This window comes from Rattus norvegicus, chromosome 3 (assembly GCF_036323735.1).
Source record: "Rattus norvegicus strain BN/NHsdMcwi chromosome 3, GRCr8, whole genome shotgun sequence".
Taxonomy (NCBI): Eukaryota; Metazoa; Chordata; class Mammalia; order Rodentia; family Muridae; genus Rattus; species Rattus norvegicus.
The window spans coordinates 176,558,036-176,574,752 of NC_086021.1; the positions used below are offsets into that span (position 1 = coordinate 176,558,036).

The following is a 16,717-nucleotide window of genomic DNA, read 5'->3' on the forward strand; positions in this document are numbered from 1 at the left end:
GGGTTGCATGGGAAATTCAGGTGTTTTCTCTAACAAAAGTCTGATTTCTTTTGGGAGAGTCCCAGAAAAATGTGTGAGTAGAGTGAGGTCATGCTCGCAGTGATCTGTGCTCAGGCCCTAAGGATGTCTTATTGCCGGGGGGGGGGGGGGGGGGGCTGCGGAGATGGGCTCTTCAGAAGCCAAAGGTAAGCCAAGCCTGAAGACTTGAGTTCAGGACCTAGAACCCACATAAAGGTAGGAGAGAAATGACTCCACAAGTGTCCTCTGACCACCACACACAGGCCCCAGTATATTTATTTTTAAAGTTTTCTTTTTTTTTTTTTTTTTTTTTTGGTTCTTTTTTTCGGAGCTGGGGACCGAACCCAGGGCCTTGTGCTTCCTAGGCAAGCGCTCAACCACTGAGCTAAATCCCCAACCCTAAAGTTTTCTATTGATGATATGGGTACTGTGTCTGTCTGTCTGTATGCCTGTGCAGTATTACACGCACTGCCTGCAGAGGCCAGAAGGTGGTGCCAAATCCCCGGGAACTGGAGTTACAACTCATTACGAACCACCTGGTGGTGCTTGTATTTGAACCCAGGTCCTCCGGAAGAGAAAGCAGAGTTCTTATCCACTGAGCCATCTCTCCAGCCCTCTTCGTTATTGTTACCACCTCTTGAGACAAGGTCTCTTATGTAGTCCTGGCTGGTTCCGGGACTCATTTTATAAACCCGGCTGGTCTCAAATTCGAGATCCATCTGTCTCTTTAACGGTACATGCCACCACCCAGCTGGTTCGAGGTCTTTTCAAATTCTTTGTTTTTAAAAATTGCTTGTAGTGTGTCTTAGGATTTCTACTGTTTCGAGGAAACACCATGACCAAAACAAGTTGAGGAAGAAAGGGTTTTTTCTATTACACATCCACATTACTGTTCCTCATCAAAGGAAGTTAGGACAGGAACTCAAACAGGGAAGGAACCTAGAGTCAGAAGCCGAAGCAGAGACCACACGGAAGGGTGCTGCTCATTGGTTTGCTCTCCGTGCTTTGCTTAACCTGCTTTCTTAAGGAACTCAGGACCACAGGCCCAGGGATGGCCCCACCCACAATGGCCCCACCCACAATGGGTGGGGCCACCCTCCAAAAAAATCACTAAGAAAACGCCCTGCAGCAGGATCTTATAGAGACATTTTCTCCATTGATTTTTTTTTTTAAGATGATTCTAGCCTTTGTCAACTTGACAAGGGATCTAGCACAGTGTGTGTGAGAGCATATGTCATATCCCACATGTGGAGGTCAAGGACAATTTGCAGGAGTCAGTTCTCTCCTACCTTGTGTGTCACAGGAATTAAGCGAGAGCTGTTAGGCTGCACCCAGTATAATCTCAGCAATCCTACTTTAACACTCATATATAAAAATTGCTTTATGTGGGCAGCCTTCTTGGCAAACATTAATTTTTTAATGTTTGGAAAGTGGTCTTTCCTGTGTGGAATAATAATAATAATAATAATAATAATAATAATAATAATAATAATAGTAAATGTTAATTAACTAACTAATTAATTCTTGTTCTCAACTAGTATGAGGTTTCCCTGGTTTGTTTGTTTGTTTATTTATTTTGGGTTCTTTTTTTCGGAGCTGGGGACCGAACCCAGGGCCTTGCGTGTAGGGAGCGGTGCGACAGCTGTATGATAATGAGGTGAATCTGGCGCCCTCCTAACAACAGTACTGAGCATGCGTGGAGTTTTGCACCTGACGTCAGTCTGGCTGGGGCGGTACTATGCTAAATGGGAGTTCATGCCTCGCCAATCTCTGGAGGACAAGTAGCTGGGATGCAGTGGGGTGACTCGTGCCCCACCAATCCCTGAAAGAAGATTAGCATACTGTTGTGTATATAAGCCGAGCGGCTTTGCCGCTCGGCGCGGTAACACTTAAAGCTGTAACACTTGGAGCTGTAACACTTGGAGCTGTAACACTTAGGGCTGGCTGCCGCCGCCTCCCTGTATCAACAAAGAAGGTGTCCTGCAGTAAAGGCTGTTGAGAAGAATCCAACCGTGTTGCGTCTTCCTTGCCGGACGAGGTGGGCGCGACAAAGTGGTGGCCCGTACGGGGACGGGGACGAGGACATCCTCGTGGATCTCAGAACTCTTCAGCTTCAGGACGAGCGACGTCGGAAAAGTTCCCGGTAAGGGACGATAAAGTTCTCTGGAGGTGAGCAGAGACGATGGAAGCCTTGGTTTAGAGGCTAAAAGGTCTGCAGTCTGCAGCAATGTTGTTTCCAATGGATCCTTTGTGGGTAAGGCTTGTAATTTTGTTTATTTTTTTTCTTTGTGTGGGAAGCGGTTAGAGCAGTTAGGACAGGTCAGAGGGTCCTTGCAGAGCAACAAGAAAGTATGTCAGAGGGAGTAAAGGTCTTGAAAGAAAAAAAGAAAAGAAAAGGAGATAAAAGGAACAGAGATAAGGCAGAGATGAAAAAAGAGGATAATCAGGACCAGGAAACAAAAAAGATATATTCTTTAAAAGCCTTGACCTTAGAAATGTCAGACAATCTAGAAAGCATCACTGACAGCTTAGAGAAAGTGAAAGTAAAGGTAGAACCATCGGGTCCCGGGCCTCCCGCAGAGCAACAAAAAGAAGCACAAGACTCCACCTCAGTTCCACCACCAGACTCATATTGACCCCTAGAATGGGAACTCAGGTGGTGGATACAGATTTTAAAGGCCCCAGTAAGCAGAATTCAGAAGTATCACAGAAATTTAAAGCATGTGCAAAGATAAAGACTTGGGGTAATGGTAGTGGTCAAAAGGGGACAAGGTAATAATGGTAATGTGTTCTTTTAGAGTTATGTTAAAATCTAGAGAAGCAAAGTCGATTCTCATAGATGCTTTTAGTCTTTGGACCCTGACTAGAGACAATATACACCCTAGGCAAGAGAGAGAATGGGGTTGAGAAAAACAGTCCTCCCGAACTCTCCACAGATGCTTTGGCAAAAGAAGGAAATGAGCTTAAGTTTTTTGAAGCTCTCCTGGGAACAGAAGGAGGTGGGAGACGTCTTGCCTCCTTGCTGGCTCCTATTGGAGAAGTGCTTGTTTCTGGTTCTGGGTTCTTTAGGTAGGATGTCTAGGTTCCTTTGGTGGAACACCATCTAGTTCTTTTCCTCTGTGTCTATTGTCTGTCCTTGGTGCACCAAGCTGTGGATGTATGTCAATTTATGTCTGGGTTTTGCTTCTCGTTGCTTGAATGTTTTGTGTTTCATGTTTAAAAGAAAAAAAATGGTTAAAACTTTAAATGCTGGTTGATTCACCCATTGATGTAGCTTTAACTCCTTTCAAGAAAGGAACAAATAAATAAAAAGTTTCAATTGGCTTTTGGAGCCTACATCTGTAGCTAGAAGCCTAAGTTGGCTGGGCAAGCTCCCCAGGGGGCTGGCTAAATGTTTATACTAGCCGCCCTAGAAGCGGCCTATACAAAAGTGGTTAAGGTGCTTGAAAACAATCAATTGTTCATAGCACCTGAAAAGGTTCAAATGGGCCAAATGGGAGAATATTTAGGAACTAAAATCACTTCTCATAGCATTTCTCCTCAAAAAATTGAATTACCATTTAAAAACATTAAATGACTTTCAAAAATTACTAGGATTCGACCCTATATTAATATGCCCAATGTAGATTTACAACCACTTTATGAGATCCTGAAAGGGGATTTTCAGCTTACTTCACCCCGTGTTTTAACCAAGGAAGCACGATTATCCTTGAGGAAAGTAGAAGAAAGACTAGAAAAGGCAATACTAAAAAGGTACAAGGAAGAGGAAGATCTGCTTTTGTGTATACTGAGAACTTTTTGTCAACCTACAGGAGTATTATGGCAACAAGGTCCACTTCTTTGGATTTATCCCCATATTTCTCCTAATAAAACCCTTGAATATTACCCTTCTGCTGTTGCACAGCTAGCTATATTAGGCGTTAAATCTTGCATTCAGCATTTTGGTATTTCACCAAAGAAAATTATTATACCATATACAACCACTCAGGTAGAAACATTGTGTGCATTGATAGATGATTGGGCCATATTGCGCTGTAGTTTTGATGGAGAGTTTGACAATCATTATCCTAAGGATCCTTTGCTACAATTTTTTACTGAACATCCAGTGATCTTTCCTAAGATCACTGCCTCAGAGCCTTTGTCTGGAGCGTTAGATATTTATACAGATGGCTCCAAAACAGGTGTAGGTGCCTATATGGTTGATTCTCAAGAACCAGTATTAATTCAATATAGTCCAGGTACCCCCCAAATTACAGAATGTAAAATTGTATTGGAAGTTTTCAAAAGATTTCATGATTCTTTTAATTTAATTTCTGACTCTGCTTATGTGGTTAATGCGGTGCGCTCACTTGAAATTGCAGGGCCAATTCGGTCGACTAGTACTGTATGTCAAATTCTTTTAGAATTACAAAATTTGATTTGGGCCAGAAAAAATAAATTTTTCATACAACATATTCGAGCCCATACTAATTTGCCTGGTCCCATGACCAGTAATAACGCCCTGGTGGATGCTAGTACTCGTAGAGAGTTTATTTTTCATGCTGCTCCGGTTGATCTCGCTAGAGAATTTCATCAAAAGTTTCATGTACCTGCCTTTACTCTTCAACAAAAATTTAAAATCTCTAGAGCTGCAGCTCGTGATGTGGTGTTAAGTTGCCAGAATTGTGTTCAATTTCACCACCCTCCTCATGTAGGGATTAACCCTCGTGGTCTGATCCCGCTAAAACTTTGGCAGATGGATGTCACACACATATCTCAATTTGGAAATTTAAAATATGCTCATGTTTCTGTTGATACATGTTCTGGTATTATACATGCTACTCTGATGACTGGTGAAAAGGCTCGTAATGCCATTAGCCATTGCTTAGAGGCATGGGCAGCCTGGGGAAAGCCTGATAGTCTCAAGACGGACAACGGGCCTGCCTACACTGCAAAGTCCTTTCAGACATTTTGCCAGACAATGCAGGTCAAACATACTACAGGATTGCCATACAATCCCCAAGGTCAAAGAATTGTGGAAAGAGTACATCGTACCTTAAAAGAGCTGATAAAAAAACAAAAAGAGGGAATTGCCAGCAGCTGAACACCAAAAGAACAACTTTCTTTAGCTCTTTTTACTCTAAATTTCTTAGTTTTGGATGCGCATGGCCGCTCTGCTGCGGATCGCCATGCTGCTACTACACCTATAACTAATGTAGAAGTAAAGTGGAAGGATGTCTTAACTGATGAATGGCGTGGCCCAGATCCCGTGATTTCGAGATCTAGGGGAGCAATTTGTGTTTTTCCGCAGAATCAAGAAAATCCAATTTGGGTACCTGAGCGCTTGACTCGAAAATTGCCTTCTGCTCTTCCTGAAGATGAGACTACGAACCCTACTATTGCTACTGGGAATGATAATACAGGTTAATTCGATCACCCTGTGGGCTATTGCCAGATCCTGGCCAGTACCCATGCCAGTCCATAGCAATTCTACTGTTTTACCAAACTTTTTCTCTACCTCCTGTTTGCGTGATGTTCCTTGTATAGTGCCAACTGGAGAAATGCCCCAACGGTATGCCGCCACTAACGTTTCTCTGTTGCATACCTTATGTTTTACCATTAAAGACTCTTCCCTGCCCTGTATTTGGTTGCGTAGAGCCACGTTAGCTAATTGGTTGAATCCTATAAGTGATAGCACAATGAACACCGGGATCATCCTGGCTGCTTTGAGTCAAATTGCCCAGGGAGTCTCTTCACAGAGCGAGGACATGTCAGTCGATAGTTCTGCTGATCTGAACATTACAACACTAATTGTGATGCATAATTGTAGTGTTCCATCACGCCCAGGGCAAGGTAACTATGCACAGAATAGCTCTACCCGTCGTAGAGTCTTACCCGCTTGCCCCCTGCATCAAGAGTTTCCACCTAATTTTACCCCATGTCAGAGTCCATTCCATAGAACAAAACAATTCCTACCGGGATTTGAATTTTCCCCTCCTCTTGGCCATGTACAGTATGACTGGGGGGAGAATAAGACTGGCAAGCATAATCTCTGGCCTTGGTTTCAATGGGTGCTGTCCAATGAGCAAGGGGCATATACATCCCTGACCCCCTTTGCTAGGTTGATGGGTGAGAACTTCACGCTGTATAATGTTTCGGCTACCAGAAAAAATGATACCAGGTTGACCAATATTCAATATAATAACCTCTTGGAACATAATACTGCCACTAGTACTTCAGTATGTGTTAGATCACCTTTTTCTTTCTGATAAGCACTAATGTCAACAATGGTGTTTTAAATTGTAATAGCTCTGATGTAGTCTGCTATTTAGCTGAATGCTGAGATGGCAACAATGACACCGCAGTAATGGTCAAGATTCCCTCCTTTGTGCCAATCCCAGTAGAGGCAAACCCAGATAGTTTTCCTATTCTTAATTTGCTGTGAACCAAAAGAGATTTTGGAATTACGGCAGTCATAATTTCAGCCATCGTGCTGTCTGCTGCCGCAGCTACCACAGCTGCAATTGCTATGACCAATCAAATACAGACGGCTGAGACTGTCAATCAGATTGTAGAAAGAACTGCAATGGCGCTAGAGATACAAGAAGAATTTAATACTCATTTGGCATCTGGCCTTCTATTAGCCAATCAAAGGATAGATTTAGTTCAAGAACAAATTGAAGCACTGTATCATATGACACAGCTGTCTTGCGTTTCCTCCCTAAGAGGTTTATGCATTACTCCTTTGCAAGCCAACTTTTCTCAACATTCTCAACAGAGCAAAGAAATCTCAAATTATCTGAAAGGAAACTGGTCCATGAAAGCAGAGCAACTATCCAGACAATTGCTGATGCAGATTGCTGTCCTCAACAGCACTAGGCTGGACCCCATCACAATTGAAGACTTTACCTCATGGATTACCAATGCTTTCTCCTTTTTTAAGGAGTGGGCGGGCATGTTTGCCTGGGGAGCTATTGTCCTCCTGGGATGCGGAGTATGTCTCTGGCTTATTGGCCGTTTAAAAAGAGAACATGCCAGACACAAAGCGGTTGTTTACCAGGCTATGACTGCCATTGACAATGGTGCTTCTCCCAATGTATGGCTGGCCTCTTTGAAAGATTAAGAGTTCGCCCTAGATCATTTTTGTCACAGTCATGTGGGGTCATTGTATCCAGGGACGGGCAACTTTCCTCGAGCTCGGACCAACCTAAGACACGGGGCCCGGTGGCGATAGGGTGACCCAACGATGGGTAAGGCCAAGTCATCGTCAGGAACGACCTAAGACAGGAGCAATGACAAGATTGACGTGACACCCAGATCTAGACCAGTCATTTTATTAAACAAAAAAGGGGGAGATGTAGGGAGCGGTGCGACAGCTGTATGATAATGAGGTGAATCTGGCGCCCTCCTAACAACAGTACTGAGCATGCGTGGAGTTTTGCACCTGACGTCAGTCTGGCTGGGGCGGTACTATGCTAAATGGGAGTTCATGCCTCGCCAATCTCTGGAGGACAAGTAGCTGGGATGCAGTGGGGTGACTCGTGCCCCACCAATCCCTGAAAGAAGATTAGCACGGCGCGGTAACACTTAAAGCTGTAACACTTGGAGCTGTAACACTTGGAGCTGTAACACTTAGGGCTGGCTGCCGCCGCCTCCCTGTATCAACAAAGAAGGTGTCCTGCAGTAAAGGCTGTTGAGAAGAATCCAACCGTGTTGCGTCTTCCTTGCCGGACGAGGTGGGCGCGACACTTGCGCTCGCTAGGCAAGCGCTCTATCACTGAGCTAAATCCCCAACCCTGGTTCATTTAATTTTATCTTGCCTTAATAGCAGGCTTTCCTTGTTCCTTTGTATAGCCTCAACCCCACAAAGTACATCTCAGCATACAATAGGTCTCTATAGAGAATTTGGGCATGTTAGCTCAGCAGAAGGATACCTGCCTTCCATGTGTTGCTCTTAGTTCCATCCCTGAACAGAAGTAGACAGATACCTGAATGGGGATGGAGCGGGGTATCTCTCACCCTCTAGTCCCAACTACTCAAGATGCTGAGAGAGAAGGATCATTTTCTGGGAAAGTGACAGAGCAATCATTTATTACTATCTTTTAAGCTTTATTAAAGGGGGAAAGAACTACCTAGGGTTGAGGGGCCCCGGAGCACACCCAGAAAGTTCCATGAAGACCTCAGCAGTTTCAGGCCAGTTTTAAGTAATAGTAAAGACTGTTCAAGTGTTGAAAGCCCAGGACCTCAGTTAGTATTCCCATTATCCACATAAAAGCCAGGGATGGCTGCTGGCATCTGTAACCGTAGGGATAGGGAGACTGAGAAGGGAGTATCCCTGGAAGTTGTTGGCTAGCCACTATGGCATGTCCCCAGTTTCAGGTTCTGTGTCTCATAAATTAAAGTGGAGCATGAATAAGGAAGACATCTGATAACCTCGGACTTCCTAGTGTAATCGCCACATACAGGTTAAAAAGAATCTGTTGGGGTGCCAAGATAGCTCAATGATTAAAGGCGGTGCCGCCAATCTTTACTACCAGAGTTCAATGCCAAGGATCCACACAGTGTAAGGCGAGAATGAACTCAAGTTGTCCTGGATCTCATTTTCACATATAACACACCAACTGGTAAACCTCTGTATTCCTAGTTCTCAACGTTTATACTAGGAGTACACTGTCTAGCGTTTGCCCTCTGCCTACTCTTCCCAAAGCTGGGAAAACTGAAGCTGACTCGAATGCCTCCAGACTCCCTCCGCACAGCCTCCCTGGACGCCCAGACACCTCTTCCCCCCATTTTTACCCCCGTGATTTCCACGCGGTAAGGACCGCTTTCCAATCACAGCTGAGTCACCAGGATCTCAAAAGTTTCCCCCAAATCCTTGCCAGGGACCGGAAAAAGTCGTACTGTCCTGAGGGCAGATCGTCGCCTGGCCTGGCCGGAAAAAGCCTACAGAAAGTCCCCGAAGTCATCCAATTCTCCAGCCACCAAAAGGACGGGGCAGAGGGCCACCCCGGGAGGCCAAGCCCCGCCCCTGCCCGCAGCGGAAACCGGAAGCAGCCGCAGGCCCAGCTAGCCCTGCGGCGCCGAACTCTATAGTCTCCGAAGCTCGCAGGACTGGGGTGAAGATGGCGGAGGAGTGAGTTCGCTGCTTCGGGTAGCGGAGGCGGCAGGGCCGGGCCGGCGGGCGACAGCGGGCCTTGGACGCCCGGGTGGAGTGGCGCGGGCCCACGGAGCTGGGGTTGGCAGGGCGGGGCGGGATGAGGTCTCGGGTCCTGCGGCCTCCCGGAGGTCTGATATCGATCACCACGCACAGGCCTGTAGTATACGTAGCCTGGAAGCCACGAACGTCATTCCCTCTTTCAGTTTCCGGTTATCTGAGGATTTCCAGCCTCCTGCTCTTTCTCACGGAAGTTCTCCCATTGCCACAATCAGCCACTGGCATCCCCCGTAACCATCAGCAACCTCCAATTGTTTTTGTCTGTCCCTAGCAGGTTTCTTTCATTCATTAACTACTGGTAGACCGTTTCTCTCGGCCTTGGGAATCAGGAGCCGCCCACAGGGAGCCGCCATGATGCTCTAGTAGGAGACTGTGTAGACAGGGCGTTTTCAGACCCTGCCAAATGTTTGGAAGGAAATGGAATAGCATGAGGGACAAGAAGTCCACCCTAGGGGGTAAAAAGACGTCTTCTGGTCGGAAACTTGAAACCTTATAGGAGAGATGGGGAAGGTGACCTGTTAAAAAAGATCCGAACCAAGAAGGGGCTGATGCTGGGCTGTAGCGCAGGGTCCCCAGTTCAGTCCCTAGTACTGCCAGGAAAGAGAAGGGAAAGAGTGAGTACTTCAGAGTGGCAAGTGGTGTACAGTGTCCAGAGCAACTGACAAAATGAGGTTCACTCCAGGTCTTTTTGGAGATGTGCTACTGTTATACAAATTCTCTCTTTGAAATGAGTCCCAGAAAATGAACAAGGAACCCCATAACTGATGCTGAACTTTTACCGGGAGCACTTCAGGTAGCACTTGGCCACTCAGGTACCAAGTATTAACTCCTTTGTTATGTACCCGTGCTGTCACAGACACTAAGGTAGGCCTCAGCAGTACAAGACAAAGGTTAATATAGAGCCAAATGGTTTGAGGTGTGGGTTTGCAGCTTGGTCAGATTATGGGCTCGTAAGGTGGTGGTCTGGTCTGTAGTCTGGAGAGAAGCAATGCTCGATGGTCACAACCCTGTCACTACTATCCTAGTTTACAGACCTCACCTTGACAACAAGGACGGAAGTGTGTGTGTCCCAGAGCAGCAACCTGGCCTTTTGAGACTCAGGAAGGGTTTGGTAGGGTAGGTTAGGGCATTCTGGGTATAACTGGGTAGATTCAGCTGACTACTTCAGTTTATGGACGTAATCCCAGTAGGGCTGGAATCTGACTGCTCTCGCCTTTGCCCGCCATGCCTAAGGTCCTGAGTTCAATCCATAGTTTAGTCAAACACACTCACACTACATCCAAAATTCAAGAAAATTGTGGAGAGACTCCAGTTCTACCCTAGGAATTTGCTTTTGTTTTGTTTTCTTTCTTTTGTTTTTTTTTTTTAAGATTTATTTATTTTATGTGTATGAGTACACTGTAGCTGTCTTCAGACACACCAGAAGAGGGCATCAGATCCCATTACAGATGGTTGTGAGCCACTATGTGGTTGCTGGGAATTGAACCTCTGGAAGAGCAGTCAGAGCTCTTAACCACTGAGTCATCTCTCCAGCCCTTGTTGTTTTCTTTCCAGACAGGCTCATGTAGCCCACAAAACTGCTCTTGAACTCACTGTGCATCACTATGTAGGCCCGGGGGGCCTTGGTCTTGAACTCTTAGCTTTCCTGCATCTGTCTCCCAAATTCAGGTATTACAGGTATGGACACACAGCATCCTTCTCCCCTCAACCCAGGCAAGGTTTTTCTGTGTAGAACTGTCTGTCCTGGAACTTGCTCTGCTGGCCTCCAGCTCAAAGAGATCTGCCTGCCTTTGTTTTCTGAGTACTGGGGCTAAAGAGATGCACCACCACTACTACCCCTGCCTTTCTCTTTTTGTTGTTTTTGGTGGGGAAAAGGGACCTATTGGCAATTACCTCTAGAGTCTGCTGAGTGCTAGGCAGGTGCTCTATTCGTTCTTTTATGCGAGACAAGGTTTCTCTGTGCAGCTCTGGAGCTCTACATTGATAGGCTGCAAACTTGTTGGGATTAAGGCATGTGCCACTGTGCCCACCTCTTTTACTTTATATTTGAGTCAGGGCCACTAAGTTAGACCTAGGCTGGCATTTAACTCACTAGGCCCTGCAAGCTTTGAATTTGTGATCCTCTTGCCTAACCAACTGTACATAACCTCAGGCTTTATGTTTTTGTTCTGTTAGCTTATGCTAACATGTAGCCCAAGCTGGTGTCAGAGTGGAAAATGCCCTCGGACTCTTTTTTTTTTTCTATTTTTCGGAGCTGGGGACCGAACCCATGGCCAAGCGCTCTACCACTGAGCTAAATCCCCAACCCCGCCCTTGGACTCTTGATCCTTCTCCTCTTCCTCCTGGGTGCTGGGATTCTAGGCCTGAGCCACACAACTGGTTTATACAATATAGAAGATCAAACCCAGGGCTTCTTACAGGTACTACCAGCTGAGTTGCATCCCTCTACCCTTTATAACTCTTTCTCCATAGTCCTGACCCCTTTCTTCCTGACCTCTGGATGGATGGCCACAGTCACAGATGATAGAAGTCACTGGTGTATTGTGTAGGGAGGAATACCTCTTCAAGGCCTGTCTGCTGTTTACACCATGAGAGCTTTGCAGAATTGTCTTTCAGTCAAGTGTTTGATTCCTTGACCCTCTTTATCTGAATGCTACTTGTATATCTCCAACAGGTTCTCCAACACGACCCATGAGAGCTTCAACTTCACCCTTCACACCACTTTGGGTGTCACCACGAAGCTGGTGCTGCCAACACCAGCCAAGCCTATTCTTCCGGTGCAGACAGGAGAGCAGGCCCAGCAGGAGGAGCAGTCAAGTGGCATGACCATTTTCTTCAGCCTTCTCGTCCTAGGTGAATAAGCCAGAGGTGTCTGTAACACATTAAAGCTTCCTTTGCTTCCTGAAGTCAGGCCTAGCAGTTCCACAAAGCAATGTCTTAGCTTTTTAGCTTTTTTTTTTTTTTTTTTTGGTTCTTTTTTTCGGAGCTGGGGACCAAACCCAGGGCCTTGCGCTTCCTAGGCAAGCGCTCTACCACTGAGCTAAATCCCCAACCCCTTCTTTTTAGCTTTTAAAAGAAGAAATTTTTTTTTTTTTAAAGACAGCATTTCTCTTAAGTTCAGCCCTGATAGGCATGGAACTCACTCTGTAGACCAGGCTGGTCTTAAACTCACAGAGATCCACCTGCCTCTGCCTCCCATTTCCTGGGATTAAAGCTGTGTACCACTACCGCCTGGCTAAGAAAGAGCTTTTAGAGGGTGTGCTGTCTCATAATCCCATTGCTGGGTTGGCAGCGGCAGGAAGATCCTGTGGATCCAGTGACCAGTCAGTCTTCTGGATCAGTGAGCTCCAGGCCTTCACAAGCATCTACCTATACACACAGTTTTTAAAATGCAGCTGAAGCCACATAATCACTTCAGGTTATCTAAGGGTAAAAAGCTTTTTGTATGTGTCTGAAGTCTGTGCTTCATCGGACAGTAAAAGCTACCACATTTACTGGTCTGCAGTTGAGACAAGGTCTTAGGATGCTCAGGCTGGCTCTGAACTCATTAAGTAGCAGTTAGCCTCCAGTGTGCTGGGATTCTGAGCAGGTACTGCCACCCTGGCCTTATTTACTACCTGCTTTTCTTTGGTAATACCAGAGTCATCTTTCTAGGAGAGCAGAAGGCAGAACTGGGTTTTGAGTATTTCCTTTCTTGAGACAATGTCTCTTGTAGCCCAGACTGGCCTCAGTCTTGGTAGGGTTAGGGTTAGGGTTAGGGTTGAATTTTGATTCTCTTGCCTCTGTCTTCCCATTGCTTAGACGGCAGGAGTGTACCATCATGGCCTGTTTGAGTATCTCTCTGATGTCTGTCAGAATTAGCTTTTGAAGACAATAAAAATTGTTTTAGTCACATTTATATTCAGGCTAGAGTAAATGGTCAAAGAGTTGAACACCATAGTGATGACTGGTTGGTTAATTGACTGATCTTTTGTTTTTCTGAGACGGTCTCACTTTGTAGTCAGGTCGGCCTCTCCTTCCCATGTTGGCTCAGGAGGGTAGGCTGATGCCACCATACCTGTCTTTTGTTACAGCCCTAGAACACTAGGTCTTTATCAGGTTTACATTTCTTTAATGTTTGAGGTTTTCTTTGAGGGTGTTGACTAAATGTTAGCGTGCTGTCTGGTGGCTCTGCCAGAGGCTGACAGGCGTGCCCATGCAGCACACACCCCCTTGCTTTCATTCTGTGAGTAAGGACAATGGAGTTGTACCCTGGTGCTATGAGATCTTGACAGCAGTTCAGCATGTCCCTTGGCTCAGGAGGAAGGCTTCACCTTAATCTTTCATTTAACCCTTGCTGAGCTCCCACTCCACAGGGAACAGTGAATCAGGACAGTTAACCCTGTCTGGCACAAAGGCACAAACCCTGTCTGTTTAGTGAGTTCCACACCTTCAAACAATGTGGCTGTTGCTTTTCTACTTTTATTTTTCTTCCCAGGAGTAAATGAAAAGCTGGTTTTATAGTGGGCAGGAAAGCCCCAGGCCTATGACACCATCCATCATTAGAGAGACCAGGGCAGGCAGCCAGCCTTGGCGACAAAGTGCAACTCTTCTCTCAGAGACCTGAGCCAGAGGCCAGTAGAAAGGCTCAGTAGGCAAAGGCACTTGCCGCCAAGCCTTACGATCTGAGTTCAATCCCCGGGACCCACAGAGAGGAAGGAAAGACCCAGTCTTCTGGCCTCCACTTGCCTGCCATGGCACATACTCCCCATCCCCACTTAAAAATTAAACAAAGCCATTCAACTTGCCAATAAAAACACGAGGATATAGTTTTCCTTCAGTGTGTGTAACTTGAATTTGGCTTACCATGGGGTCTTGGACCCTGTGTATGAGGGTTTAGTAAAGAAACCGCTGACGTGGCTGCTCCCTTAGGACATCTGCAGGAGCCCAGAGCAGAGGTCTGGACGGCTAGGCTATCTGCCAGAGAGGAAAGGGAGTGGAGGAGTACCTGCAGGGAAGGAAGGGCCAGAAGGAAGGCCTGGACTGCGATAGAAAACCAGAAAACCTTAGGTGTACGTCAGTGGAGCGCCATGTGTCCCTTCTGCCAGAGGCAAGGGAAATAACTCCTTCTGGGAACTGAAAACTGTTTCATAGGCTCCTGAGGAAAGCCAGAACCGCCAGCCCAGGGATGGTACCACTCACCATGGGCTGAGCTCTATTCCATGAGTAACAGTGAGGGAAACACCATACAGCCAGAAGTGATGGAGGCCTCTTCTCAGCTGAGACTCCCTCATTCCAGATACCTCTAGTTTGTGTGTCAAGGTGACCTGAGACTAGCCAGCACTCGAGTGACTTTTATAACTTGGGGAATTTAAAAACTAATCATCAAACGTAGGTCATTTTCAGTCCTCTTCTCCGTGGACCTTGCTCACAGTTCTGTCTTCATCTGCTACTTTCACTCTCATGGCAGAAATCATCATACAAAATCCACCCTGATCCAAAATATCCTGAAGGCTGCTGCTGGCCTCGTTAATGTAGAAAAAATAAAATAAAACTAACGGCCTTGGAGGCCTCATGTTGCCCCATTAGTCTGAAAAAGACGCAGTGGTAACAGAGGGCCAGTAAGATTAGTTGTTTAATTGTTGCTGTCTTGGTTGGTTTATACTCATGGTCACCTTAAACAAGATGGTGGTGAGGTCACATGTCTGACTTCTCTTTAACCAAAGTGAAGATGGCTGCCAGCCATGTGGTTGCAGTTCAATCCATAGCGACCCCATCAGCCCTGCACCCTTTTACTTACTTATTTATTTATTTATTTTTTCTTTTCTTTTTTTCGGAGCTGCGGACTGAACCCAGGGCCTTGCGCTCACTAGGCAAGCGCTCTACCGCTGAGCTAAATCCCCAACACCTATTTATTTATTTTTAAAAAACATCTGCTTTCCTAAACTAGACTTGAAGCAAGCTCCATTTGCTTACTGTAGCAAATTAAGATTACATATATATATATATATATATATATGTTTTTACTATTATCAACCATTTCTGTTACAAGTTTTAAACATTTAAAAAGATTTTACAGATCTTTTAAACACAATGGCTAATAAGTTTATAAATCCTGATGAGATGCAGGAAGTTTATATATAGTAAAATATATATTAAATATACCTATTATATATTATATAGATATGTTTTAGAGATATTTGGGGGGTCTTCAGAGAGCTAAACATTGACTATACTGTGCATTTTTGAGACAGGAGACAAAACCAAGAAGAAGACGGAGGCAGGCAGCAATAGTCCTCAGTGGGAGTGGTTTACTTTTTAGCTGTTTTTAAGCATATGGTGTCTTTTCCTGGGCAGCCCCGTCTTGATTCCCTTCTTCCTGTCAGAGTCAGGGGCCAGCCTGACCCAGGACAGAGACTTTGTAGGGAACTTAAACAAGTGTGCTTGGGTCTGCAGAGGGAGGGCAAATCCACGCTCCAGAATCAAGCCTTTCTAACAAAGTCAGACAGGAGCAAAGGGACAGTGCGTGGGCAGGAAGAAGATGTTCTTCAGAAACAGACTGAGGAGGTGGGAGAGGCTGAGGGTCCCCGGGAGGGCATAGAGGGCCTGAGGTACTTGGGTGACCTCCATAGAGCAGGCTCCAGAAAGGCAGCGAGAGGAACAGAGACAGAGCATGCAGCATCTAGCGTGAAGCAAGGAGAGAAAGGGTTAGCTGCGGTGTAATCTAAAAGTCTCTGGTTCAGTCCTGGGCTTCAGCACCAAATAAACCAACTGGTGGGAGAAACTTTAATGAACTAGACTGCTGCATCGGAAGAAAGGTTTATTGCCACAGCCTTTGCGGGTGGGGGAGGACAAAGAAGATCAAAATGGTGGAAAACCAAGTGGATTTTGCATGACAGCAAAGTGGGGATCTGGACTGATAGAGGCTTTCAGTTGACTGGGAGCTAGGTGATAGTTGAGATAGTTGGCCTCAGGGAAGGTCTTAAGGGAGGTTCCTGGAGGATTAAGGTCGTTCCTGACGGACTGGAAGCCAGATTAGGGAGATCTGCTTTTCCAGTAAACAGAAACCCAGCTAAGGCTTGTTTGCCCATAACAGTCCCTGTGTTTACCTTCCGAACTCCCTGTATAAACGAACAGGACTGCTCCATGGTGTGACTTGGAGGTTTCAATTGTAGATATGAGAGAGAACAGCCAGAGGCATCTGGAAAAGTCCAGAATGGAAGGAGAGAGAAGTGTGAACATGGTTGGGGCTGTCTGTGAGCGAGGGTAGCAGGGAAGGGGCCAGATGGGTGAGACTAGCAGGGTATAAGGAGGACGGATAGATAGCTCAGGGCAGGGAAGCCAGTGAGCTGGAGAGAGTACTGGAAAATATGTAACAGACGCTTGTCACACTGAGGAGCTTGGAGGCCAGCATGAGCTGTGCTGTGTTGATAGGCACCACAGGTAGCCATGAGTCCCTTCTGCCAGAGGTGAGGGAAACGGCTCCTTTTGGTCAGTGGGAACCACGTTCACAAGTTCCTTAGCTTC

At 46.0% G+C, this 16,717-nt stretch overlaps 1 protein-coding gene across 9 annotated transcripts in view; it reads left to right on the top strand.

The window, feature by feature from the left end:
- The first annotated feature begins 1,622 nt into the window (after positions 1 to 1,622).
- Positions 1,623 to 16,717, top strand: part of Slc9a8 (solute carrier family 9 member A8) — a 57,853-nt gene continuing 42,758 nt past the window's right edge. For 3 of the 9 annotated variants that reach the window (XM_017591797.3, XM_006235645.5, XM_063283887.1), the window contains exons 1-2: positions 9,002 to 9,130; positions 11,886 to 12,064. In XM_017591797.3, the coding sequence (XP_017447286.1) occupies positions 9,120 to 9,130; positions 11,886 to 12,064 (190 nt within the window). In that variant the 5' untranslated portion in view covers positions 9,002 to 9,119. Of the gene's footprint in view, positions 2,188 to 5,308; positions 9,149 to 9,184; positions 9,204 to 10,869; positions 10,889 to 11,885; positions 12,065 to 16,717 lie in introns of those variants that run through there. The other 6 variants (XM_063283885.1, XM_063283884.1, NM_001025281.2 and 3 more) reach the window with 6 other exon arrangements.